A 27140-nucleotide genomic window follows, 5' to 3' on the forward strand; every position below is an offset into this window, starting at 1 on the left:
GCCTGCTGGGAACAAAAGCACTTCGTCAACGGCAGAGAGGCAGGCATTGCTTTCGGTTGACACGAGCGAACGGGAAAGCGCGTCGGCATCAATGTGGCGGCGGCAACCTATAGACAACGCGCACGTCGAAATCTTGCAACCGCAAAGCCCAGCGAGCTAATCGACCAGAGGGGTCCTTCAACGTGGACAGCCAACAAAGTGCATGGTGATCTGTAATCACGTCGAAGGGGCAGCCATAGAGGTAGGGTCGAAATTTACCAAGTGCCAAGATTATGGCCAAACATTCCTTCTCCGTAACGGAATAATTCTCGGCTTTGGTGAGGGTGCGGCTTCCGTATGCAACGACGTACTCGTCGAATCCAGATTTGCGCTGCGCAAGCACAGCGCCGAGTCCGACACCGCTGGCGTCGGTGTGTACTTCGGTCGGAGCTGTCGGGTCGAAGTGACGCAGTATAGGCGCCGAGGTCAGTAGACGACGCAAACCTTGGAAAGCATCGTCACAAGCGGGCGACCAGGCGTAATTGTTCAAGTCGCTCCGTAGAAGCTGATTCAAGGGAGCGGTGATGGACGCAAAATTCCGAATGAAGCGGCGAAAGTAAGAACACAGGCCAAGGAAGCTGCGAAGTTCTCTTACGGAGGAAGGTTTTGGAAAATCAGCAACTGCACGGAGCTTGGCGGCGTCAGGAAGGATACCGTCTTTAGACACTACATGGCCAAGGATGGTGAGCTGACTTGCGCCAAAGTGGCATTTCTTCAGGTTGAGCTGAAGGCCGGCGGAAGTTAGGCACTGTAACACTTCCTACAGCCTACAGAGATGGGTGGGAAAATAGGGCGAAAAAATAACCACATCATCTAAGTAGCACAGGCACGTTTTCCACTTGAGACCACGCAAAAGGTTGTCCATCATACGTTCAAATGTTGCGGGGGCGTTGCAAAGCCCGAAAGGCATAACACGAAATTCATATAGGCCATCTGGTGTTACAAAGGCCGTTTTAGGTTGGTCTTCGGGTGCCATGGGGACTTGTCAATAGCCGCTTCGTAAGTCGATGGAAGAGAACTCCGTGCCTTGGAGACAGTCAAGGGCGTCGTCAATTCTCGGAAGAGGGTAAACATCTTTACGAGTTATCTTGTTAAGACGACGGTAATCGACACAGAATCGAATCGATCCATCCTTCTTCTTAACAAGAACAACGGCAGATGCCCAGGGGCTATCCGAAGGCTGAATGACGCCGCGCGTGAGCATTTCAGCTACTTGCTCATCGATAACACAGCGCTCTGTCGCGGATACACGGTATGGTCTTTGTCGTAGTGGCGCACTGGTACCCGTGTCGATGCGTTGACAAACAGTTGACGTGCGGCCCAAGGGAACATGCTGGCAGTCGAAAGACGAACGGAACTTGTCGAGAAGGCGTAGAAGCTGATTGCGTTGGGAAACAGTCAACGTGTCGGCGATGGAGCCATGTAAAACATCGGGCGAAGTCGGCTCCTGCGCGGGGTTACAGGTCACTCCGGCGACCTCATGAGTGGTGATGGAACCAGTTGGCATGTCAATGATGGCAGCAGGGTCGACACACTGGACGCGGCCAACGCACTCCCCACGAAGCAAAGTGAGAGGACAGGACAATCGGTTGGCGACGAGCAGTCTGCTGACACCGGCATCAACGTCCAAAAGAGCGAAACGCAGCGGGGAACATTTGCGACGAGCGAAAATTGCAAATGGCGTAAAAAGGGCGCTGGCACCATAAACAATGTTGCATGACACCGTGGCAAGGGCAGATGAGTGCGGTGGAATTGTAACGTCTTCGGCAACAAATACTTTATCTTCCGGTTCACGAGCGTCAAGGAGTGGGGCATGACACAGCGTTTGAAATTCCACTGCAGCACGAGAACAGTCGATGATGGCCTTATTAGCGGAAAGGAAGTCCCAGCCCAAAATAAGATCGTGCGAACAAGAACACAGCACCAAAACTTCGACGATGTAGAGGAGGCCGTTGATCACAACGCGAGCAGTACACGCAGCTGCAGGTGTGATGCGGTCGGCGCTTGCAGTACGAAGTGATACGTTTGACAGGGGCGTCGTAACCTTTCTGAGCGAACGGCAAAGATGGGCACTAATAACTGAAACTGCGGCACCAGTGTCAACGAGAGCGAGTGCAGCGACGCCGTCCACATGCACATCAAGAACATTAGTCGGAGAAGGGAGAGGCCTTGGTCTGTTCGTGGGTGACGCAGTTCTTGCCTCTGGAACTGCGGCGATTAGTTTTCCCGTTCAGGCGTAGAAGGACGACGACGCATCGGCGAAAGCGAGCGGCGTCGAGGCGATGGCGAACGGCGGAGTTCGGGTGCGTAATTCCAGGTTGGGGGGAAAACCGCAGCGCCTCCACCAGAATCTAATATGAATACAGGACAAGAGAACAGCAGGCAGCGTGTCTCAACCAGAGTAGCTCAGGCAATCTCGAGCTCGCGCCTCCCGGACGACTGGCGATGTGGCTGCAGCGCCGATCATTCCTCTTCACTACAGTACATGGGTAGTGCTACAGCTGTCTTATTCTGTTTTTTTTTTTTTTTTTTTTGTTATTATTATTATTGCTACTGTACTAATGAGTGTGTGCTGTCTTGTTCGGTGTTACATTGTGATGTAAGAATTTTGATGAACGCTATCTTTTTAGTGAATTTCGAAATTGCAAATGGACGTGAAAGTCACCTGGTGTCGTCAAAAGTGGAAACAAGAGAAGGTTCGGGCCCAAGACTCACGAGCGAAAGCGACAAAAGCACAATGCCACAGCGGCGACGATGGCGGAGCGAGCACCGCCGAGTCGATACCGGCTTAGTCGTCGCTGCCGCGTATACCTCGGAGTTGGCACATTCCATGATTCTGCGGGAACATTCACATTCAGAATCATATTTCCTAAAGGTGTGCCGTCTCTAGGTGTACTGAGGTCAGGCACTGCACCAAATGATGGGCATATATATAAAGTGTGGGGAGAGTGAAGCTGTGCACCTATAATCAGCGAAGTGGAAGAAAATACCAGTGCAACCTCAATGACCACGGGTGATGCCATGCACGCACGACAGAAGCCTCAAGTATTTCTTTCAAATAGTTCTGCGGAATTGGACAGCAATCTTCTTTCGTTACTGCACGATCTGCACTAAGCTGCAGCCCTTAACGGCAGGACGAGGGAACACACACGTAAGGACACACAGACACATATTGAGTTTTCGAGCGCTGCCCGTCTTATTGATGATGAACCAACTGGACCAACACTATTCTGGTTTCACAATCGGAGAGAGGACAATAAAGCGACCTGAGCGCGTTCTCGATTTGAACTTCAGGAAGCTTGTTTGTTTGCTTGGCTTTTTTTTTATGACAATGATGATAACGATAAAAGAGGTGCCCTTCAGTAACATTGTTTTTTTTAGATATGTAGACATCCACCGTCCAGTAACATTTCTGAGAGTAGTGGTTCGGGCTTCGTCCAGGAAATACGCCTGAAGTATTTGCTGATGTAGACAGTGTGTGTTTACAATTTTTTCACTTTGCGCTGGCTTTCCTCTTGAGCTGCCTCTCTCATCACACACTCAAGAAAGTCCAGGGTCACTGACTCGGGCTTCTTCAAACTCGGTGCGTCCTTGACTACACGTCCGACCAGGCTTTAATATTATTGGAGACGGAGATCAAGCGGATCATGTCCAGTTATCCAGTTGTTTCGTCTTTCCCGGAAGAAACCCCGACCTTCCACTCGCAGGAATTTTAGAGCACGCTCGGTGTCCACGTGACATGACACAAGAAAATATAAGTACGCTAAACAAACAAACCAAATGTTTTCGCGTTCAAGCTAATGTTCTTGCAAATAAAACTCTCAGATACGCGCAAGGCAGTAATATCGCCCTGTATCCCGTTTTATTGCTATCAGAAGCCACCACAACGCACTTTGTCTAGAATTGTTTGCAAGAGTTCACTGTTTACCTTCTAGTTGATGTTTTCTCTTACGCTGAACTTTGATTACGTTGCACTCGATAGGTGACCGCTGTGGTATTTGGGGAAACAAAAAAAGTGCATGAAGGTGGCCGAAAATTATTGTAGAAGTTATAAAAGATTATATTCTATATTAATAAATCCCTCACTTAAACCAAGAGGAAGCTTTAGCTCCGGGTCATCTCTGATGCCGCATATCCAAAATACGTGTAAAAGGCATAAATACTTTTCGTAGAAAAACTGTGAACCGATTTTTATGAAATTTGTCGTATTTGAGAGATTAAGTGACTTAAGTGATTAAGTGAAATTGTGACTGCGGGAAGCGAAATTTTTATTTAGATGGCACAATTTTTTTTACAAAAATGCATTTGTTCGTTTCAAAAATCGTCGGCCCTCCCACTCCGTGAAGATGGATGATAAGCGAAGCTTATCACCATCACAACATATGGAGGGTATACGCACCCGTTCACAGTGCTGAACGCCAGGCAGTTTTTCCTTGATTAACAATTCCTTTCACGCAGCGCAACCTCTAAATATTAAACAAGGTCTTCTCCACTAGTAGCCTAATGTTCATTCAACACTTCCAAGACATTGTCTCGCTGTTCGTCGGAGCGGATCTAGAGCACTGCACGGGCTCGGGCTTACCCGAAAGCCCGGGCCCGGCCCGGCCCGTGGGCCGGGCCGGGCCGGGTAGAGGAGTTTTTTCACGGGCTCGGGCCGGGCACGGCGTGTGCGTTTTGACCCGGGCTCGGGCCGGGGTCGGGTTTTTTGACGCGGGCCCGGGCCGGGCTCGGGCTTTCTGCGAGTTATTCTCGGGCTTCACAACTCTGAAAAACATGTATTTTGTGGTCTCGGGCCGGGTTCGGGCCGGGTTCGAGTCGGGCTCGGGCAGGGCTCGGGCTTAAGGTAAAGGGGTGGCGGGCCGGGCCGGGCGGGTAACGTAGATTATTTCCGGGCCCGGGCCGGGCCCGGGTCCTGCCATAAAAGTTTTGATCGGGCTCGGGCGGGCCGCCCAATGTAAAAACGGGCCCGGGCCGGGCGCGGGCCGCAAAAATCGGCCCGTGCAGTGCTCTAAGCGGATCACACTGATGAGGGAGAAGTTGTTGTCGAACCACAAACGCTTGCGTTCGATGTCTCGAGTTTGCTCGGCGGCGTGGTTAGCAGCATCCGCCCGCCATTGCCGCTTGCGATTCTTCAAAATGAAATTGCTTCAAAATTAAATTTGTCCGTCACGTAAGACAATGAGTGGTTCATACCCCCTTAAGCAATGGCTCATACCCCCGTAAACGCTGCCTTCCCATTGCGACGACAGAAAAGAAGTGAAATTCTATGCTGGCATGATGAGTGCCAACGTGCCAGCTGTTCAAGAAGACGACGACGCTCGAGCCATTGCTGATGATGGTAGTTTATGCAAGCAGGCACGGACGTTCAGGCTCGACATAAACAAACTTTGCTTGTAAAAAAATAGAAGCACGAGGTTTACGAATCCGTAACATTGCACAAAAAAAGATGTCACAATTATGTAAACCGCATCCGTTAAAGCATATAAAGCTCACAAATTCGATATCTTAATTTATATTTTACGTGAAATTGTTACAATGTTCATGAGCGTTTTACAAAAGTCCTACTCCCATATTAGTGGTGCGCTTGAAAACCATATATAATATATCAAACTTGTCCGCTGTAGATGTTCTGTTAGATGCAATTTTCAGAATTGCGATATCATTTTTTTGCTGAGTTATACATACAGTTGTAAGCTTAATAGTTTCGTTTTCTGAGTAGAAGTGAAGTGTACCAAGCCGCCAATTTCCTGACATTTTGTGCATAGCGAGGAAGTACCTCGCCAAGTTTTGAACGCCTACGCTGGAGTGGAAGCCGATCCTGTTCTTGGGCGAATATTGTGCTTTGTAGATAATTCACTGCCCGGATATTTTCGCTGATGATGATGTCGCTGCCCATGTCACTGTCCCATAAATGTCGGTCGAAAAAATAAGCTTCACAGCCTTCACGATTGATCTGTGACATGGGACGGTAACTTATTTGCATTAACCTAGTCATCTTGTTATTTACATAGATGGTGTATGCTGAAGTACAAACACCTTTCTTCTCAAATTCAAATTTTGTATACCTTTCGAGAATACGCAATCAATTACACCTCTGGTCCTTCCGGTAGGCATTAAATCTGAGGTTTAAGTTACATTATTCGAAATGAGCTATTACATACTTTCTTATGCCACCTTGATGGCAACCCGTTGAAACCAATTCGTTAATTCGCGCAGTAACTTTGAGCGAGTTTCGCATTCCGTATGGCCTTAACAGGCGCGATCGGGCATGTCTCCATTGCAGTGGGCTAAATATCACAAATACTAAATACTTCCTGTTTCAAATTAAACGGATAAGGCCGCCACTGTACCCTGCGCCGCAGTGTACGGGAACACATAGCCCACTTAATTTGCACTTGCAGGCTATTCACACTAGAAAGAAACTTAATGCACGCACTCAAAATTCAACAAAGACTGTCATTCCTTGAGCTAAGACGCGTCCTTCGCCCATGGACTAACGCTGCCATTGCATCACGCGCGACGAAGGCATTTTTGAACTTCCTTAGAGACACTGGGATATTTTAGTGTTTTGTGCAAGCTGTGTATCTGTGTCGTGCACTGTTCATATATCATTTAATGTTTCATCACACCCATCTGGAGTAGCATGCTAGACGTGCCGCCCTGGAAACATTTCCAAATTCCTTTACCTGCCTCTCTTTCTGTAACGTTACAAGAGAACTTTTTTAGCGGGCATTGTAACACGATTCGCGAGTCATATACGCCAGAACAGCTAATGACAATAATTGTTTTTTTTTATTTCCCATTTGTACATTCTAGAGGCCAGATAGCTAGCCAGATTCAGGAAAGCGAGTGGGTGTACGCAAATAAACGCTATCACATCAAAAAATATATATGCCCTTATGAAGACAGGTATCCACTATGAAGTCTACAGTTTCAGCAAGACAGCTTTCTGTGTTCGGTAGACCCAGGGTTAAATTCAAGATTCCCACGGCTACTTCCTTGTCAGTCGGCGACAATATACTATCGCCTTCGACTGAACATGGTATTCACGAATAGTTATATGTGCCACGTAGGGCGAACCATTGATCCAAACCTAAGGTGGTTTATAGTCCTTGAAACATATATATTTTCTGAACATCAGGATATCGCGAAAAAATATCTTGTTTTGAGCGTCAGAATAGCAGGATTCATCATGCGGCGCTGATGTTGGGTGGCATCGTTAGTCTATGCCCTGCATTTCAAAATTAATTGACGACTACGAAGTGTCGTGCTTGGTTAGTGTTTCCTTCTGGTACGGAAGTTTTATTGCGATAGCCATTATATTGACACTCCAAGCGAATTTTTGCTGTCGTTCCGTATATATTTAGGTATATGTAAGGTATATGCCATGCCATGCTATATGACACGTGGTATATGTTGGTTATATTGCCCCACCATTCTATCACTAAAGTTGCTCCTATCAGGTCTTCCATACTTGACAAAATTATTCCTCAGAATTTTGGGAACGGCAACCCACAATCAAATGCCATGAAACAAAGCACCGACAGCGCATACCTTTTGTCTTAAATTATCTCAGACTTAAATATTAAAAGTGCGAAACAATAGCAGAGCTCAAACCTAAAAGTGACGTAATTGTATTGCCGCGGCTGTGCACTACCTCCAGGATCGGTCCCGGAAAGAGGTTTGAAACATGGGCGATAAAGAAAAGTGGTGGTAAAGCCGCTGAGAAAGACGTTGGCTATCACTAATAAACAAATCAAATTGTCCGATGGCAGGATTCAAACACAGGACCCCACAACAGCTCGGTTTTGCTTAGGCAGCTTACGTTTACTTCAATTCATACTGCCACTACAGCTACGAGTCTTGCACTTCGTGTAATATTGTAACATGTTACTATCGCATTCATGCATCGCCCTTATGGCAAAACTGTGATATGTTTTTCTGATTTTGTGCTTCATCGGGCATCAGTAACCCTCAGCGCTGTCTGTACTGGCCCCTCAAGACTGCTTCGCTGGGAGACCCATCCGGCGGCTGGAACAGGCCGCCCGCTGCTCGGAAGCGCCTAAGTTCTTCAGTAGCTTCCGACGCCGCTGATTCCGAGCTTTTTGTTGCCATGTCAGAGAATTCGGATTCTTTAATACCAGCTAAGCACCGCTGTTCAACATGGAAATCTGCTAGGTCGTCCTCAAGTGAACCGACAATCTACAGTATCACCGTGATTACGACAGTAGCATTCATGCCCGTCGACGCAATGGTAAGGATGAATGCCATCTCCACACAGAAACTTAATGAATTTTTCCTGAGACTGTCGCCTGGTCTTATTCAAGAGGTTCGCTTGAACCCATGGAAAAATGCCATTGCCGTTGTTACAACAGACACAAACTCTGCTTGGTTTGTCTGAAATCGGCGGCGTCCACACGCGGGCTTACATAGCACAGGGTGCGCATGTAACAGCTCATGTCATATCCGATTTTTACCTCGAACTCAAAGATGACGCGTTGAAAGCATGATCGTTCGCATGTCATCATGCAAAAATTATCAGTGTTCGAAGGCTGGGCTCGTCAAAGTGGGCGAAGATTCTATTTGCCTGTGAAAAGCTGCCTGGTCATATAAAGGCCGAACTATAGTGCTATACGCTTTTCGACCTTTCGTACCAAGGTCATAACAGTGTCATAAATGTCTAAAGATCGGCCATCTACAAGGTTACCGCGCAAGTGTTGCGGTGTGTGCCAAGTGTGGTGGGAATCACAATGTAAATTGCTGTCAAAGTCAGACATCTCGGGGCCCTAACTCTAATGGCAAACACTTGGCAATCAACAAAGAATGTCCCTCATTGAAGGACGAAAGCAAAGCCCTGAAAGAGAAAGACAAAAAGAAGGCAACAGGAGAGAAGAAAACACGTAGTCACAGTGCACGCCTCAACTAAGGATGTAGCTGCACGTTCAAAGAATGGCACAGACACCATGCGTCGGAAGAAAGGAGGGGTGCGTGCCTTCTGCCTCTGAGACGTCCTGGCCATCGTTGCCATCAAAAGCGTCGGAACCAGTCTCTGCCAAGATCACAGCCTCAGTGGAGAACATTGCTAAGGCGGTGCCTAAAGCGGTCTCGACCAACGAAGACGTCCAACTTATAAACCTTCTCAAGATGCTTGTCAACGTCATCAGATCTCTGATCGCCGGCCGTCAGACACCAGCAGCGTCAGCAGCAGAACAGCTCTTGGAGGCACTCGTTCCAGTCCTTGACGACCTTCATTAGACGTTCAAATGAAAATAATCTGAACGCTTGTCGATAACCTCGTACCTTTGTGCTGTAATGGAATGTTAGGTTACTGTGACCATGCCATGTCGATATAGTTCTTCGGCTCCTCGCACTAAAGACAAGAGGAAAGGAAAGACGAAGTCTTTCCTTTCCTCTTGTCTTTCACTGTTGTCTTTTATTTCGAGTTTAGCGCTACTAAGTATCATGTTCTGTCTACACGTTCTTCGGACAGCACACTACAGGAGTGCTTAGTCTCTCGCTGTGGTCCATCGCTTGTGCTATGTGGAGATTTAATGCTCACCACCCACACTGGTGTTTCCGTCCACAAGACAGTAGTGGGGTGGAGATTAATGAGCTTATTGTCAAAAATGGTCTTCAAACAATCAATGACGGATCACCTACATTTGTGGGCAGAGGAAACGAGCATTCCACCATCGACCTTGCGATATCAACGAGAGATGGTGCCTGCGCCTGGTTATGCGAAGCTGAACCATGGGGCTCAGATCACTTAAACATTTCGTTGATGCCACAACATACTTCGAACCACCAGACTTCAGACAGTGACAAGCTGGGACAAGGTTCGTCAGCCGATTCCAGAGGCACCATTCCATTACAGTCTGTTGAAGGTGAGTAATTGCCGACAACAAGCTACGATACGACGACGGCGGAACACAGATGAACCAAACCCCGATCTTAAGCTTTTGACGCTCCACGCCTGTCAACGCCGCGCTTACAGGAGAGCACAGCGCTCTAAAGGAAGCACCGAGTGGACGCTGTATAACCGCGGTGATGCAGCCATACGCCGGGAAACTAAGCAACTTCGTCGCAAGAGCTCGGCAGCCGCCCTATGTAGTTCGGGTTTAGAAGTGTATGGCGCATACTAAAGGCTCTCTGCACTCCTGAAGGCTGTATACAGAATCCAATGGCAGCATTGTGCATAGCGACCGGCCAGTCACCGAAAATTCTTGCAGAAGCATTTGCATACATTTCGTCTCTTCTGTGTTAAGTGACATCACAAACGGCAACATTTTATCTCTGACAAGTTAGAGTACCATAACTATTTGCTATAGTCCTGCTTGCCAGGTGGACGAGGCAGACTTCACTCTAAAGTAACTGCGCCGCGCGCTCAGTCTCTCGAATCACCGCACTCACCCAGGTGAAGACGGTATCACCTACCAAGCCTTACAAAACATTAATAAGGCTTTTCATGAACGTATACTAGACGAATCTAACCAAGTGTGGCAAACCTGTCTGATTCCCGATGACTGGTAATCATCCGTGGTGATACTGACTTTAAGGCCTGGGCGCTCTATAAAAAACACCTCAAGTTCTACCGGCCAATATCACTAACATAAAAATGTTATCAAGCTCATGGAACAAATGATACTGTTTCATCCAGATGTCAGGCTGCAGGAGCTAAAGCTCTTGCCTGATGTCATGAGCGGCTTTCGTCGCTGTCGTTCAGCCCTGGACAGCATTGCAGACTTTGTATCATTGCTTGAATTTGATCGAGAAAACAATCACTCCGCATATATGCTATTTTTGGACATACAGCAAGCTTTCCACTCATTTCCACATAAGGAGGTTATTGTCGCACTTGCGACCGCTGTAATTACGGGTTGTCTGCTTCAATTTGTTTGTAATTCTCTATCAGATTGCAGAGTGAAAGTACGTGTTGGAGAATCAATAAGTGAATCTCGCATTGTGATGAGTGGAGTCCCGTAAGGCAGCTTTTCATCACCTCTTCTTTTTAACTGCGTTCTTGCTAGGCTTCCAAGCCGTTGCCTCAGGAATGTGATTTCACAATAGGCATAGCTGTCTATGCTGATGACATCACTCTGTGGATCAGTGGCCCTTCGCACCTGAGTCCACGCATTCGTGCAAGCTTGCAGAGACCTCTGAATGCGACTGCGGAGTACTTGGATGAAGTTGGGTTGCAGATTTTACCCGCCAAGTCGGATGCAATTGCATACCATCCCAGACAACGTGCTCGTCGAACCATGAGCCGACTACCTCGGCGAGACACCAACACGATGGATACGACAACAACGTTACCTAGGTGTTCTTATTGATGGTCGCCTCTCGTGGTGCCCTGCGGTTAAATCTGTGCGGCGCAAATCACAGTTCCTCCTCAAATATGTGGCGGCCTTGACTGCTAGGGGCGCCGGCTACGATCAAACGACGGCACTACAGGTGTATCAATAATCTGTACTCTCTGGCGTGATGTATGCGTTGCCATTCCTGAATGTGCCGCTTAGTTTGATGGCCCAACTGGAACGTGACCAGTGGTACAAAAAAAGTCTGCACTGCCTGTTCCGGCGCTGTTCCAATTGGCCCAGTCACACTTATTCGAAAGATTTGGAGAGTATGATAATTATTTACGGACGCATCTGTACACAGCGATGGCCAAGGCACCTCTGCAGCTATCTTCTGCCTTCAATTGACATACGACGAGTGTTTCGCATACCGCACCCACCCTCATCAACAACTGTGGAGCTGTCAGCGATTGATGCTGCTCTGCAGTACGTGAAAGCAGTTAAGCACATTGAAGGTTGTCATCCTTACGGACTCCCGCGCGTCCCTCAACATACTACAGGGAAGCGACGCTGATCACCCAGTTGTGCGTAGCATCATTGAGTCTGCCAGCAAAATTATGTCTGGTGCAGTATCCCTCATTGGCCATGGATACCTTCGGACGTAGCTATCGCCGGAAACGAAGAGGCCGATCGACTCGCTTCTTGTGCTCACAACGAGTGTGACTGTCCAGAAATTTTGTATAGGCTTGACGATGTTCGTCTGTTTATTCGAAGATACCTATTCAAGCAGCACCCAGACTAGCGTGTTACGAAAGTATCTTTTCTTCCCCCGTGTTCGTGTCGGGGCTTGCCTCGTTGTGCTAGAGCTCTATTGCTCAAGTTAAGGGTTGTCTGTGTCCTGGTGTCTGAAGCAAGGACGTGTAGGCAGTCCATCGTGTGCTTTTTGCGGACCTTACGAGACACTGAAGCACCTTATATTACGGTGCCCTGCTTTCCTTTCGCAGCGCACGTCACTACTAAGGGACTATAGCCTACTTGGCCTGCAGTGTACGACCCTTGATCATTGCCTGTGTCCGAGTGGCTGTGCTTCTCAATGCGACCAGGCCGTTCGTACCCTTCTTACTTTTCTGCAAGAAACTGGCTTGGCTTGCGGTTTGTGAGAGCTTTCAAGGGACGCAATATTTTTTCCCAACTTTGTCTTTGTACATCCTTTTGTGATCAGTACGAAATGTGTTTTCTTTTTTGTTTCTGAGTACGTTCTTGCTTTACTTTCGTCTTTGTGGCCTGCCATCTTGCTGTTTCTTCTTTCTTTGCTTCCCTTCTCCTAATCTTCAACTTCCTTTTTCTATCTCCTGCTTCCTAAAATATAGACCGGCTCTGTGCCCCTCTCGATCGGTGGCAGTTGCCAGCCTGCTCATTCCCTATTTCTCTCTCTCTCTCTCCCTCTCTGTGTGTATGTGTGTTTTCATATGTAATAATAATAATAATAATAATAATAATAATAATAATAATAATCATTATTATTACTTCAAAAGAGCGGTAGCCTTTAGATTTATTGTTCACCCACTTTTGCGAAATTGGCAGCCTCAAAAACTGGAGTCAAAGTTCACTTGATCCTATAGTGAGGGGTGATTTTATTTGCCATCATCTTATCGGTAAAAGAGTGGCTTTCTTGAAAACCGAAGAGGTTTGCCTGGCGGCACGTCTCGCATGCTACTCCAGGTAAATGCTATGATAAATGAAATAATATTAATAGAGCATATGACACTAACATACAGCATTAAAGTATCTCGTTGAGACCAGGGTCTCTCAAAAAAGTTAGCAGCACCTTGGTAGCACGGATACGCACTGGTGGCACTAGTTCACGGTCCAAGTTCACGTAGCTCAAGGTGCGAACCCTGGGGTACATTGAGTGCGATCACCAAGACGGTCCTTTAGAGTGCAATGAGGTTGCAAATTGCCGATTAAGAGTGCTATGTGCTCTCCTATATTGCACGCAGGCCACAGCGAACATCGTATGTTCGCTTAAGGTATCCCCATCAACTTTACTCACTTTTTTTTCACACTCACCTATGGAATATAACCTTTTGATCTCCTTCCTCCTCTATGAAAACAACGTCATACACACGCCGGCAAAAATCACTGCCTTTCAAAAAAGCACTTATTTCTCCTTTATTCAGGATTGCTACGTAGGTCGATCCCACGACAATTCCACAAAAGGAATCTTCACGACCTTCACGAATGGTCCATGATATGATACGGTAACTCATTCGCATTAACATGGTCTCGTCATTGGAGACTGCAAACAACATACATAAATCAACATTCGGCAAACGAGAGCACGCACTCTGACTTATCCCAGAAACATTCAGTCTCGATTCCTGCTAAACTAGTAGTTTTATTCTATGTATGTACGATATCCATAATTTAAACTCCAGATGGCGTGGCGACTTTATTTCAGCGACCACACATAACCTCATGATGAATTACAGATGCTTGCTGCAGGCAGCTTTCAAGAGCACTCGAGGTATCTTGCGAAATATGTGCTAAGAATGTTATGCCCAAGTTGACAGCGCAGTAGCAGGAAGCGCGAAGCTAAAAGATTTGTTGGGTAATTCAGAGAACTCGTGCGCTGCAATAACACAGCGACGCTTCATACGCCTACAGTCGCTCCGCGCTTTTACGAGAAAAATGTTCACTCGTGGGCCTCCAAGCGTAGCACGATATAAACGAGCTGCAGCCCGTTTTCCCTTGCTGGAAGTAATTTGTCTTCCATAACCCGGCAGTCGCTTTTCCGCCACACCAGCAAAACTACCGAAAATGCCGACTGCACACGCGTGGGCTTTTCCTTCGCCTTTCGCGCCCACGTCCCACGGAAACTGCGGTATTTTCGCCTCTCTTACGAGCAAAGCGCTGGCGAAGCTTACTCGGGTGCATCTTCAAAGTGTTAAGCTCCTTGATAAGCCCTTACTTGCTGTGCATGCTTCTAGATCTAAAGTGTTCATCGTGCACACCCAGCTTCCTAGTGTTAAGCGGTCGTAAACAAGGGTTCTAGAACAACGGCAACTTCTGCCTCATTGTGGCATGGCGTTAACGTTGCAGTTGTGGCTGCTACAACCAGTCGCCGTGGCGCGCCTCATTCATTCACCGTGCTACGTCACAGCATGATCACTGGGCAAGTTCCTGTTTTAACCCAGATGAAATAAAAATGACAGGAGACCATCAATAATAATATCTGGATGCGAATAGCACTGCACCGTATCGCATGCAAATAAAATGGCAAGTTTGAGTGAATGATAATGGTTGCATTCGCAGTGCCCTGCAGCTGTAGTAGAGGCATAGATTTCTTCGTGTGTTATCCCTTCTGACAAAAAACCGGATCGTGAAAAAAGCATAATCAAGCTTGCTCGGAAACTCCAATCATTTTTTTCTAGAATGCATGCGTTTCTCGACGGCCTGCGAGTCCAGTAGTGATAGAGAAAATGAAAAAAAAAGAAGCAGCTTATACTAGCTGTTTCATAGAACGATTTAATTGTATACAATTGTCACGACCACTGACACCAGAAGCTGGGAACGGCGCAAGCGAAACTTAATTTTGATGTTCAACTTTATCATGCAGAATGCAGAACACTATCGCAGCCATCTCGTCCCCAGGAAGGAAGAAATGGGTTGAAGGTACCACCAGTCTGAAAAAAATATAAGCGTTTCTGCGAATTTAACGAACGTACCCCAAATTTAACTCATTGCACAACTTCATCAAGTACTTCCGCAGGGATTACAACCACAAATAGACTGTTGCCAGCCGTCGTTACGCATGACAAACAAACAGCCGTAGTCTTTTCCTGTCAATAGTATAGGGCAATCGGTAATGGACTCCTCACTGCCTTTTCTCTGGTGCTATCGCTGCTGCTGCTGCGGCTGCGGGGGCAGCAGCAGCCGGTGTTTGCCTGGCAGTCGGCGCCGGCAATTACTTCAGCTAATCACCGCTGTGTCTAAAACACGAAACGCGCTGCCACACGTCGATTTGTTTACAGCCACGTACAATTGCGAGGAGACGTGACACTTTCTTTCGCCCTGTGCGCGGTTCTCCTGGGAACACTAGGGCCCGTATTCGCAAGAAAGTTCTTACGCTGGTACTGTTCGTAAAATGAGATGCCAACCAATCGCGATGCTGGACGTGTCACTTGCGAAGTCGGTTGGCTAATGACAAAAAGTGCTTACGAACCAAAAGCTTCGTGAATTTGGCCCTAGATGTTGCACACACGCATGAGGGAAATCCTATTATCTCAAGTTCGTAAAATAACATTTTCCTCCCTACACTGGAGCACTGGCAGATGCGCTCCGCGTCACCTACTTCATTACAGTCTGAGCGGAAGCAAGAATCAGCGCGGCCAAACATGCTGGAGTGAATGCCGATGTTCGTATTCTACACAAAATTATCGATATTTGGGCGAGTTGGTACGGTAATATATTCTTTGCATCGCAGAAAAACATGCAGACGAGGTACGCAGAACTAGCGCCGATTCTCAACTAAAGATTTTATTAGAAACGAAAGTATATGATTGCAACACAAAACGTAAAAATTCAAGGAAACCATTATTCGAAACAAGAGGGTGAAGAATACAAAATAAAGCAAGAAGATCGCAAATCAACGCCCCAAATGCAAGGAAACCTTCATGTCATCTATCATCCTGAGTGAGAGCACGTGCGAAGCAAATGTTTATGTTTCTTTCGAAACATAAGTGTGAAACAACTCGTGTAATCATCGAAGCCTTCCATATTGAAAGAATGGGAGGCGCATGCGTCAGCCCGGCTTCGGTTTCATTATCGTATACAAGGAATACGCATGTGAGCTCATTCTACTTGATACATGACATGAAGGTCACTTTCAATGTCTGCCTTCTTGCATTTTGCTTTCTTTGCTTTCTTTGCTTTGTTTTTGATCGTCGGTTCCTTGGATTTGTATATTTTGTGTTGCAATCGCTTATATATGTATATGTTCTTTTCCAATAATATGTCCAGTTGAGAGTCAGCGCTCGTTCTGTCCGTCTCGTCCACCTCTATTCGCGCTGCAACAAATATATTCTACACAAAAGCATGGCTTCGTTGTGCCTAAGCCCTTTAATCACGCATGTTTCATAAGGCGGAATCCATAGGGAGTTGAATTAACCATGAGTTGTCTCCTTCAAGAGCTCGTCATTCCTTAGTATTCTAAGTCTGAATAAACGAAGTTTTTAGTTCGTAAGTGCTGCTTGTCATTGGCTGGTCGCCTTTGATAATAATATGTCCACCATCACAACTAACTAGCATCGGCTCTTACGAACACTTTTAGCATAAAAGCTTTTCATGAATACGGTCCTGATTTTGGGAGCCTGCGACAATGCTTCGACAATGCTCGCGAGTGCACCTTCTGTTTTTTGTTACTAGATGTACCTATTAGCAAGACGCGCTTGAACTCTGATAATGAAGTCGTTTTTTCCGACCTGCTTAAGTATCACCATGCAGCGACTGCCTATAAGTGTCAATGGAAAGAACGCCACGTGATAGCTGCTGAAATGTGAAGCTGAGCGCGTGAGGAAAGCAGCTGCACGGGAACTAATGGAATTTGCAGTAATTAAAGCGTCATTGCATTCAAAAGTGAATTCTCCTGTAGAAGTAATGATTCAAAGTCGGGTTCATTTTAACAGGTCCGCTCACATTCACTGCATGTGCGAGTAACCGAGTTGAGACAATCAGAATTATTACACAATATTTCAGATCTGTTCAGTTGATCAAATACTGAGGCGAACAATATAGAGGTGTCATAACAAGGAATTCGGGATATCGAGTATTACAGTTCGCCTGCACCGCCACCACGTTTCAATCAAACATCTCCCCTTGTAAGCACTCATTGCATCTCTTCAATGTCTCCTGTGAGAAGCCTGTTTTCATCACTTCAATATTTCCCTGGAAACTCATTTTGTTACACCTAAAACTTAAGAGTACCATTTTTAGTATCACATCAAAACGTTTTACTGCGAACAGCACCTGTTATTTGTGTATCGACGATCGTAACGGAGAATGTCATTCTAACAGAAAGGCGCCATTACTGGGACATTTTACATTTCACAGAAAACAATGGATTATTCAGTACCTACACTTTCCTCATTTGTGCTTACATTTCTTTTTCAGTGACTCAGCTGATTCCAGTGTTTCCTCCGTGGTGTTTGAGCCGTCCACAAGTACATATAACGATTCCAGGACTGCAGAAGAAGTCACATCTACCGGCCCCTGATCTAAAACAACTGAGCATACTCCTGTTGTTGAAAAGTACAGCAACCACGTGCACATCTATACTGGTGGATCGACTACGTCGTCCAGTTTTGGTGGTGCGGTGGTTATACCAACGCGAGGAATAACACTGCGGTTCAAGACATCCCATGTCACGACCTCTGCGGCGGCAGAACTAACGGCTCTGCGTCGTGCACTGGAATTTATTGATTCTGAAAGACCTAAAAATGGGCTGTGTTTTCGGTCTCAAAACCGGCATTACAGTGCATGCAGTCAGTTCTCCGACGCGGCTGTCATGAACAGCTGACATACGAAATCGTGAAACTTCATCATCACGTCCAACAAAAAGGCCACGAGGTTGTCTTTCAATGGGTACCTGGCCATTGTGGAATCAGTGGCAATCATTCCGCAGATAACGCTGCTCGCACATCAGATCAAGAAGAGCACAGCGTTCTAATTCCGCTTTCGAGGACAGACGCCGTCAGGCAGCTTCGCCACCTGACACGCAGTCTCTCACTGACCGAGTGGAACTCGCCAAACTTAAGACTTACACTGCATCGATTAAACCCCTCACTGCAACTCCGACCTCCATTCGAACTTCCTCGACGTGAAGCTTCGCTTCTCTGTCGCCTTTGGTTAGGAGTTGCCTTCACAAAGGCATACTCTACATTAATTGGAGTGACCGACAGTGCAGCATGCGAGGTCTGCGGCACCGACGAAACTATCGACCACCTGCTGTGCCACTGTCCACGATATGCCTCAGAAAGAGAAAAACTTGCTAACGCGCTACAAAAACTGGACAATCGGCCGCTTTGCGTGCAGGTGCTGCTGGAACACCGCCCCCATCGCTCGTCGGCCCATAAAGTGGGGAAGGCTCTTTTGTGTTTTTTTAAGACGACGGGCTTCTGTGAACGTCTATGACTATTAGTGCAATACCACACGCGTCCGCGAACTTATCGCTAATTTCCTTCTTTTTTCCCTCCTCTCTCTCCCTGTCATCTTTGTGGTCCCCTTTCCCATTCCCCCGGTGTAGGGTAGCCAACCGGACGTTATTCTGGTTAACCTCCTTGCCTTCTGCTTTTCTCTTTCCTCCTCCTCATAGTTATTGAGCTTGCGTCACGTTAACAGTCTGCTATGTTCACTCTGCATTTATCCTTTTTAGGTAAAAAAACTACACGCCAGTGTTCGTTCTCCCTTTTTTTATCATCTTCAGGCCACAGTTCTTTAGGCTTTTAAGAACCATTTTATTCCGTTTATACACGCAGTGGACGTGAATTCCGATGAAAATAATTTCCGTACAAACACAACATGCGGTGTTGCTTTGATGTCGAACCGCGTTTGAAAGAAGTTATTGTCCCGCACACTGTTTTAGAGTACAGGCTGTCTGCTCTTTCCTGTCTTCCAGAAATGCTAGTTTATCTTTGCTCGGTGAGCGATGATGTAATAAAAGCGCATATGCCCCTGTAATATTGCTTCACTGCAGAGTTTTTCTACGTATGCGTCTTTCGAACGTCGTTGACGTTCCGGAATAAAGCCAAATTTCGCATATACCCAGAGCATGTCGACGTGATATGACCGAACTTAAATTAGTAAATACTGATTCTGATTCTCAAAGTGAAACGGGGGGAGGGGGGGGGGGGTGGCGTAATGGCTATGGCGTCGCGCTGCTAAACCCGAGGGCGCGGCGTCAAATCCCCCGCCGCGGCGGTCGCATTTCGATGGGGGCAAAATGCAAAAACACCTGTGTACCATGCATCGGGTGCACGTTAAGAGCCAAAGGCAGTCAAAATTAACTCGGAGTTTCCCACTACGGCGTGTCTCCTAATCATACCTTAGTTTCGGCGCGTTAAACCCTAGATTTTTTTTATTACTATGTCGAAGCGGTTAGGTCAATAGCATTATTCGAGTGCATGAGTACCCAGTAAGTACACTGATACTATTTCCAAACACACATCGCTATAGAGTTTTAATGGTTAAACAAGTGTTTCCGGAATAAAGCCAGGCTTCGCTTTTGGCTAGAGCATGCCCTATAGGTAACATCGACGAAGCTATTTGAGTGTAAGAATAAATTTGGTGCTGTAATCAAATACTAACAAACGTTCCCCGTTGACTGCCGCGCGCGCGCTGCACACCCGCTACCGACTGATGGCACTAACATTCAATGTCCCCAAATTTCTGTACATATGATAGCACTGATCTAGAGGTCTCTACCTCAATACATTTGCAATAATAGAACAAACACATTTTTATCCGTCCAGCGCTCTGGCTAAGGAATACACAAATTTTGCCCTTTTTAAGTTTGAGTTCTGCCGACTGCTTCTTATCAATTTCGCCACCTAAACGCGCTGTAGTAATTCTTTTCTTAACCTAAAACAAGAGCGCCTGTCAAACCCAGAGAACCGCTCACCACTTCATACGGGGAATATTGCCTAAACCCGAGCATCCGCCAGTGATTCGGAAGATCCCAGGTGCAGTCATAAACATTACGCAGCTTAAACCACACGGTGACGTTCGGTCGATTCGATGGCAGATGTCGTTGCCCCGCACCCCCTTTTTGTTTCTGTTTGCAGTTACACCAGCTACGCGTTCATAGAAATGTTGCTCCTTTTTAGGTACATATACATCCTCCCGTCCCCCCCTTCCACACCCAATTTTTTTACCCGTGGTGGTGGCTTAGTGGTTAAGGCGTTGGGCTGCTAAGCACGAGGTCGCGGGATCAAATCCCGGCCACGGCGGCCGCATTTCAATGGAAGCGAAATGCGAAAACACCCGTGTACATAGATTTAGGTACACGTTAAAGAACCCCAGGTGGTCCGAATTATTCCGGAGTCCCACTACGACGTGCCTCATAATAAGATCGTGGTTTTGGCACGTAAAACCTCCATAATTTTTTAACCCCCAATTTTTTGTTCACCTTTTTGACATCCCTTTGTTTTAAACGTCTGCAAGAGTGTTTCTTGAGCACTACGCTGGGCAATCCCAATAGTTGCATAATAAAGATAATTTTCAGTGAGAAGAGGCAATCTAAAAAAAATAGACTGATTTTTTGGAGATGTTCAGTCATTAGCCAGTTTACACACTTCCACCCGGCATATGCGAAACGGTAGTTTGTAAGACAGACGGAAAAGTCTGACACCATGCTATTCCTGGTTTTATTTTTATGACTTAGTCATAAAACACTGTCATTTTTGTCTCTACATTTGGGTCGTCACACGTGTATTTGCACGCATGCGGTGACAAAGCGTATATTTTGTTTTTGTGAGCACTTCAAGTCGTTAGGCTATGCATCAATGCGACACTTCTCACCACTCAAACATGGTGTCATTATCACCTAATTTCAGCGAAACGACCCTGGTTGTCCGAGTACCAAACCGTGCCTTGCTTTGGTGGCACGTTTCATCGAGTCGTCGGCGCCAGCATAGGCCGCAAATATTTATTTTAAAAAATGAAGCAGTATAAGAACGCAGAAGAATAGCGATGTTATCAAGAAAATAAACATGTTTCACACCATCACCAGTAGCTTCTGGATTCAACACTCTGGATGGTCGTGGCAGCGGATGCTGTCATGCGTTACTCGCTGGTTGATTTATTGATCGGTTGATGGCGTTCAACGTCCTTAAGCAAACCAGAGACTATAAGAGACACCACTCACTTGGTGCGTTAGCAACCCGCGTGGTCGACACGAAAGGGCTGCAGACGTTCTGCGAGGGGCACCACTGCACAGAGAGCGTGTAGTTCTCCGTGGGGTCCAGATCCTGAACGATGGCCGAGAGCACGTAGCCAACGTCCAGGAAGCGCTGCGAGGTGCCAGCATCCCGCACGCGCACACGGTACTGGCCTCCGACCACGTACGGCGCCAAAGGACCCCACGAGATCAGCACCGACGTGCTCGACAACGGAAGCGCTTGGATGCTCGTGGGCCCTGCGATACAGCACGATGATTGGTCATTGTTGACGACATGAGTCTAATAAAACAAGTATGCACTATCTTTGATCTCTGTATGCCTGAGTACGGAAGCTCGTGGACGGATCGACGCATTGATTGAGTGATTGATTGATTTTATATCCATCCCTTTAAAAACGAGGCGGTGGTGCCACCAAGTGGTTATTTTTACCCTTCTGCTGCGTTTATCTTTGGCCGCTAAGATGCGAAAGTGATGTTAACAAACCATCGAAATAATGCATTTTAGCGCTCCTGGAGAGTTGTGTTCTTTTCATTCTGTGTGTTCAGTACATTTATGCCACCAATTCTTCAATTGCCTTTTACTATATTTTCCGCATCGTGATAGGATCACGATAGCATTCAAGGTGCCACACATGATATTCAAGGCAACTGAACTTGCAGCCCTCCGTGCCAACCAGCACAGAAATGGGTCGTGTTTTGTGATCCAAAAGCAGCTCTTCAGAGCTACAAATCTGCTTTAAATCACAGTACGTACAACCAGATGGCATTTAAATTAAGAGAAATTAACCATCATGCTCTGGGAAAAAGAGCTCGGTATCATCTTTCAATGTCTTGCTGGTTATTGTGGCATCAGCGGTAGCGACTTCACTGACAAGGCTTCCCGTCACCCCACGAAGGCACCGAGACGTTTCGAATTTCACTGGTGGGGACGGACGATAGGAAGAGAACTTCGTTTGCTTGCTCGCACAACGTCACAAGCTTTTTGGAGTTTTTTGAGCGTCTCTAAATGCCACCGACGTACCCTGGATATCTTGTTCTGGCTGCAAGTGCCAACTATAGCCTCTCCCGCGCCAACGCAACATTGTTCTACCGCCTATGGCTGGGCGTGGTATTCACGAACGCTTATTCATACCGTCTTGGAATCACCAGTACGCCAACGTTGGACACTTTTGGGTCTGAAGAAACTACCGAACACCTCTTATGCATTTGTCTTGTATATGAGGTCCAACGTATCTCTTCACAGAGCGTACTAAGCTGACTGGAGGTTTTCTGGAACGAAAATTCTTAGACCCTGGCCACTTTCGTCGATGGCGCAGAAATCTATTTTAGCGCTACTGCAGATTTTGAAGAACATCAGCCTCACTGCCCAATTTTAGGCCTGCTGTGCATCCTACTGTGTGTGCGCAGTGTTCACTCTTTCCCACTTTCGATTCAACCTTTTTCTTACCCCCGGTGTAGGGAAGCAAACTGCATGCTTTTCTCCTTGCTTTCTTTCTCTCCACAGCGGCTTCATTTACCTTCACTTCATTATCCTAAAAACCCAGGGCCTGGGTCCTGGTGACTGCGCCTTCCTTTATTTATTTACCTCTAGATTGATACTGCGATATGTTAACAAAACAGTCTTAACGGCGCCTGTACTATCTTCAAACGCTACTCATAAATATTCAAAAACTCTGCGTCCACAGACACCATAATCTGGCTTCGAACAGTCAGGAACTCTAATTACGATAGAGCTTTTCTGTTTGATTTCATTTATTTTTTTGCTGTTGGTTACAGTTCCGTTGCTGGTTTCCTCTCCTTAGTGACTATCCAGTATGCTGTTTATGCATTTCTGACTTTACGTTTAACGCCATTTTCCTTGCGACTGCCTATGTTGATAACGCAATGGTAACAGTTTAGTTCCGGGGTCTTTTTTTGTTTTTTGTTTTTTTCTCTGCACTTTGAGTCGACGTTTTTTTTTAATACAGGTACCTGATTATCCTAGCCGCCCATCTACTGTTCCTTCATATTCCTTAATTCCTTTTCGAAACAAGTCTTGCTCTGAGCCTCGCGAACTTGAAAGTACCCCCAACCCATGCCTCCCACCCCAGTCGCTTGTAGATTTTTTTTTTTCTCCTTCAAGCGCTTCATTTGACGTTGTGTCGAGATCCAGGCCCCTAAATGCGAAATTAGCTAACTGAGCGTAAAATTTGAGAATGAATATCTCGGAATAAAAGTGCTCCAGCAGAACGAAAAAGTGAAGTTGTCTTCAAATCCAATCGTCTTCACGTTCCAAATACATATTCATATGACTTAATCGTGATTGCAAAGAAATTAATTAAAAAGTTTTTGTTAGATATGTGTCTGGTGACTAATTTGTCGTGAAAATTTTTTTTCCGCCAAAGTGCATAAATCGTCTGTGCAAGCAGATATTGCGCAGCTCGCATAGGGTTTTTTATTAAAATAACCGTTAATTTAGCTTCGAAAACTCGGTATAGTCCTCAAGCGTGGAGGTTCATCGCGGCCCTGTTAGGCATCTCTCTGTGTACGCACTTCCGTTCACGCCCAACAGCAATCCAATACTCAATTTTCTCTGGCATCGAAAAAAAAGGGTAAGTTTTAGGCACATGTAGACAAGTTATCCTTCAAATGTCTCAAGTGTGCACGCGTCAGCTATATTTTCATGCCCTCTTCCCGAAACAGCCCTTATAATCTTGCTGCAAACTTCGTTGTCTGGTGCACTTGCGGAAGGGCAGCAACCAACAGCGACCCATTTATCCTCGCACGCACCCCGCCGTCTCAGATGTGTCATCGTATCTTTGCGGCCGCACCTTGTGGTTTAACGGGCGGCCAGCCGTAGCAGAAAACGATGGTCTTGCTTGGTCGTGTGCTTCTCGCCACTGCCAACCTTAGCTGGTGGACGAAGGGCTAGTGTGAAATGTGGCCGCTGTTCTGCCAACGCCACCGAGATAGGGCGTTCGCAATTCGGGAACGCGGGAATGGCAAAACAAGACCCTTCTCACTTGACAGCGCAACTCGGGTAGGCGCCATCGAACAACCTGTAAACGAGCTATGCACGCACTCGTTCTGCTTAGCGATATACGCTATCAGCGTAATGAAATGATCGTTTGTTTACAAATCTTTTTGTTTAGGATAATATGCGAACACAGAAGCGGCGTAGATGTGTGATGGGCTGCTTGTTACCTCACGCGAAGCATCCCGCCGCCAGAGGCGGCTCATAATGTACAGCGTGGCATTCCGCCAATCGTACTGATTTTTTACAGGGGTGTGTGAGTATTGAAATTTCGAATACGAATCAAATGGTTTCAAATGGTCCCTGCTATTAGAATCATATTTGATTCGGGAATTCACTATTTGAGGTCACCTAATATTCGTTTCTTTATAATATATATATATATATATATATATATATATATATATATATATATATATATAGGGCATAAAAACACTTATTGAAGTCTGGAGGCGGAAGAACGGTGGGTGTGAGGACTGTTTCGAATGATTCTATACTGCAGTATAGCTACGGTTGTAGCGCAGCGTATTTAGTTCCCGAGTGAACGCACGTGGAAGAGAAATTCTGCGCAATGATTTACAGTCACTCAGTAAGAATGGCTCGCCTTTAGGCTGTATTTTATTTCGTTCCAATTTATTATTTATCCATTCTCACCATATCATTGCATCTCGCTAAACAATGTGCGATGTGCTAATGTCACATTTCTCTCCTTCAGCGAAGACAACACAGTACGTACATCTATCTACAGGGTGCCGCATATTTCGCTGCGCATGTTCGAAAAAAGGTTTTGCGCTCACCGCTGCACTGTCCTTGCTCAAATTTTGCATAAATGTCGCATTCCGGAGTCCACGTCGTTTAGTACAACACCTGCCACAGTTAACTACTTGGTTTTTAAAAACAACTACAAATTTACCTTCACTTATGAGGATACGAGCTGCTGCCGCGACGTTGCAAGTATAAAATTGTGTCGCCGATTGCCGGCAGCTGTAGAAAGCAGCCGGTCAGGGAGGTTTGCCGCGTGTTGCTCGCTCCTGAGCAACACGCGACAAACCTCCCTGACCGACTGCTTTCTGCAGCTGCCGGCAGGCGGCGACACAAGTTTATGCTAGCGCCGTCGCTGCAGCAGCTCGTATCCTCATAAGTGAAGGTAAATTTGTAGTTGTTTTTAAAAACCAAGTAGTTAACTGTGGCAGGTGTTGTACTAAACGACGTGGACTCCGGAATGCGGTATTTATGCAAAATTTGAGCAACGACAGTGCAGCGGTGAGCGCAAAACCTTTTTTCGAACATGCGCAGCGAAATATGCAGCACCCTGTACATGCTGTACCCTTGTTTCGTTACTGTCATTGCCATATATAGCGCTCCGATAATTAAAAGCAGTTTATCATATGCATGCTGCTCAGCTGTACGGAGGAGTAATAGTGAATGGTATTACATGCGTGTGTCAATGTATATACGCGCACTTTTTTTTTTTCTTTTTTTTTCCCCTTTTTTTTTTACCCGCCGTGGAGGCTTAGGGGCTGCATTTCGATGAGGGCAAAATGCAAAAACGCCCGCTGTCCCGTGCATTGGGGGAACGTTCAAGATCTCCAGGTGGTCAAAATTAATCCGGACTCCCCCCACTACGGCGTACCTCATAATCAAATCGTGGTTTTGGAACGTAAAACCCCAGAATTCATTTTTTTCCTCTCTCTTTTTTTTTCTTTTTCCCCCGTTTTTTTTAACCAAACGTATACCACGCAAACTTCATATTTCATGTTGCTTTAGAAATTTGACAGTATTCTATGTCCGATCTGATACTCAATCCGATATTCGGTGGTCTTATTTATCGAGTATTCGTGTCCGAGTCATTTCGAAAATTTTGCACTTCGAACAGCCTAGTTTTCTATTGTAGGCTCCCCTATACCACTAGTTTCGATACCGCCGTAGTCTAAAAGATTCGCCCAAATCACCGAAACAAGCTCCAGAAAAATTGCGTCGTCGTCGTCGATGACATGATGACAACGAGAACAGCAGCAAGACCACGACACTGTCACAACGAAGGCACGCTGACGCATTCCAAGAGGTAAGGAAAAGTTACGGAGCAAACTGTTTCAAACTCGAGCTGTCACAGTAAGACTTGCTCCGCTACAGCGTAATGGTAGGGAGGAACGGACGTATGTAAAACCTGTTTCGAGCTCGTAACTTTTGTCGCGGTAAACAGAAAGACAGAGAGAAAACTGTTAGGCCCCAGTCAGCCACAGACTGCAGAACAGCGCTCTTGTACGTACGCATACTCTCCTAGTTTGAGCTACTGAGCCGGAATGTATTACATGAAGACAGGCGCCATATTGGAAGTTAACTATGACTAAAAAAGACGCCGTATTGAAGTATTGAAGTACCGGTTAGAATTGTTTCGGCAAAGCGCGCGTCTGACAATTTCTTCAGTCAAATGATAGACTTTCTCAGTGGATTGCCCCTCAACCTGCCAACAACTAGACGAGGCCCGTCCACGCGATCCATGCGTGATGTAGGCAACGAAGAGAATACCTGTCGCAAATCTCTTGAGCAACCATCGCCACGTTGTACGAGACGTAACGCGTCCACTTTACGTATGCACCCGACGTGTCATATGAAGAACTTGCGAATAAGCATTAAATTACATCCCTCTCTCTCTCTCGTCATTGTTCACGTCGTGGGGACATTAAAGATCCAGTATAATAGATGTTCATGAATTACTTTATGCTACAGTGATTACAAAAATAAGAAACAAATGCTACGGATATTCTTACTCACCATTGAGAACGCTTTGGGGAGTACTTGCTGTCGCGGGAGTCGTGGGGCTCACTGAAAGTAGAAA

The 27140-nt window shown here is 46.3% G+C and overlaps 1 protein-coding gene across 4 annotated transcripts in view; it reads right to left on the minus strand.

Annotated features, from left to right (window-relative positions):
- Positions 1–27140, minus strand: part of LOC119436544 (Down syndrome cell adhesion molecule homolog) — a 149162-nt gene that overhangs the window by 33582 nt on the left and 88440 nt on the right. For all 4 annotated transcript variants that reach the window (XM_049658506.1, XM_049658504.1, XM_049658500.1 and 1 more), the window contains 2 exons: positions 27077–27127; positions 21256–21525 (listed from right to left, as the gene is read on the minus strand). In XM_049658506.1, coding sequence (XP_049514463.1) covers positions 21256–21525; positions 27077–27127 — 321 coding nt within the window. The remainder of the gene's footprint in view (positions 1–21255; positions 21526–27076; positions 27128–27140) is intronic.

This window comes from Dermacentor silvarum, chromosome 1, assembly GCF_013339745.2.
Source record: "Dermacentor silvarum isolate Dsil-2018 chromosome 1, BIME_Dsil_1.4, whole genome shotgun sequence".
NCBI classification, from domain to species: Eukaryota; Metazoa; Arthropoda; class Arachnida; order Ixodida; family Ixodidae; genus Dermacentor; species Dermacentor silvarum.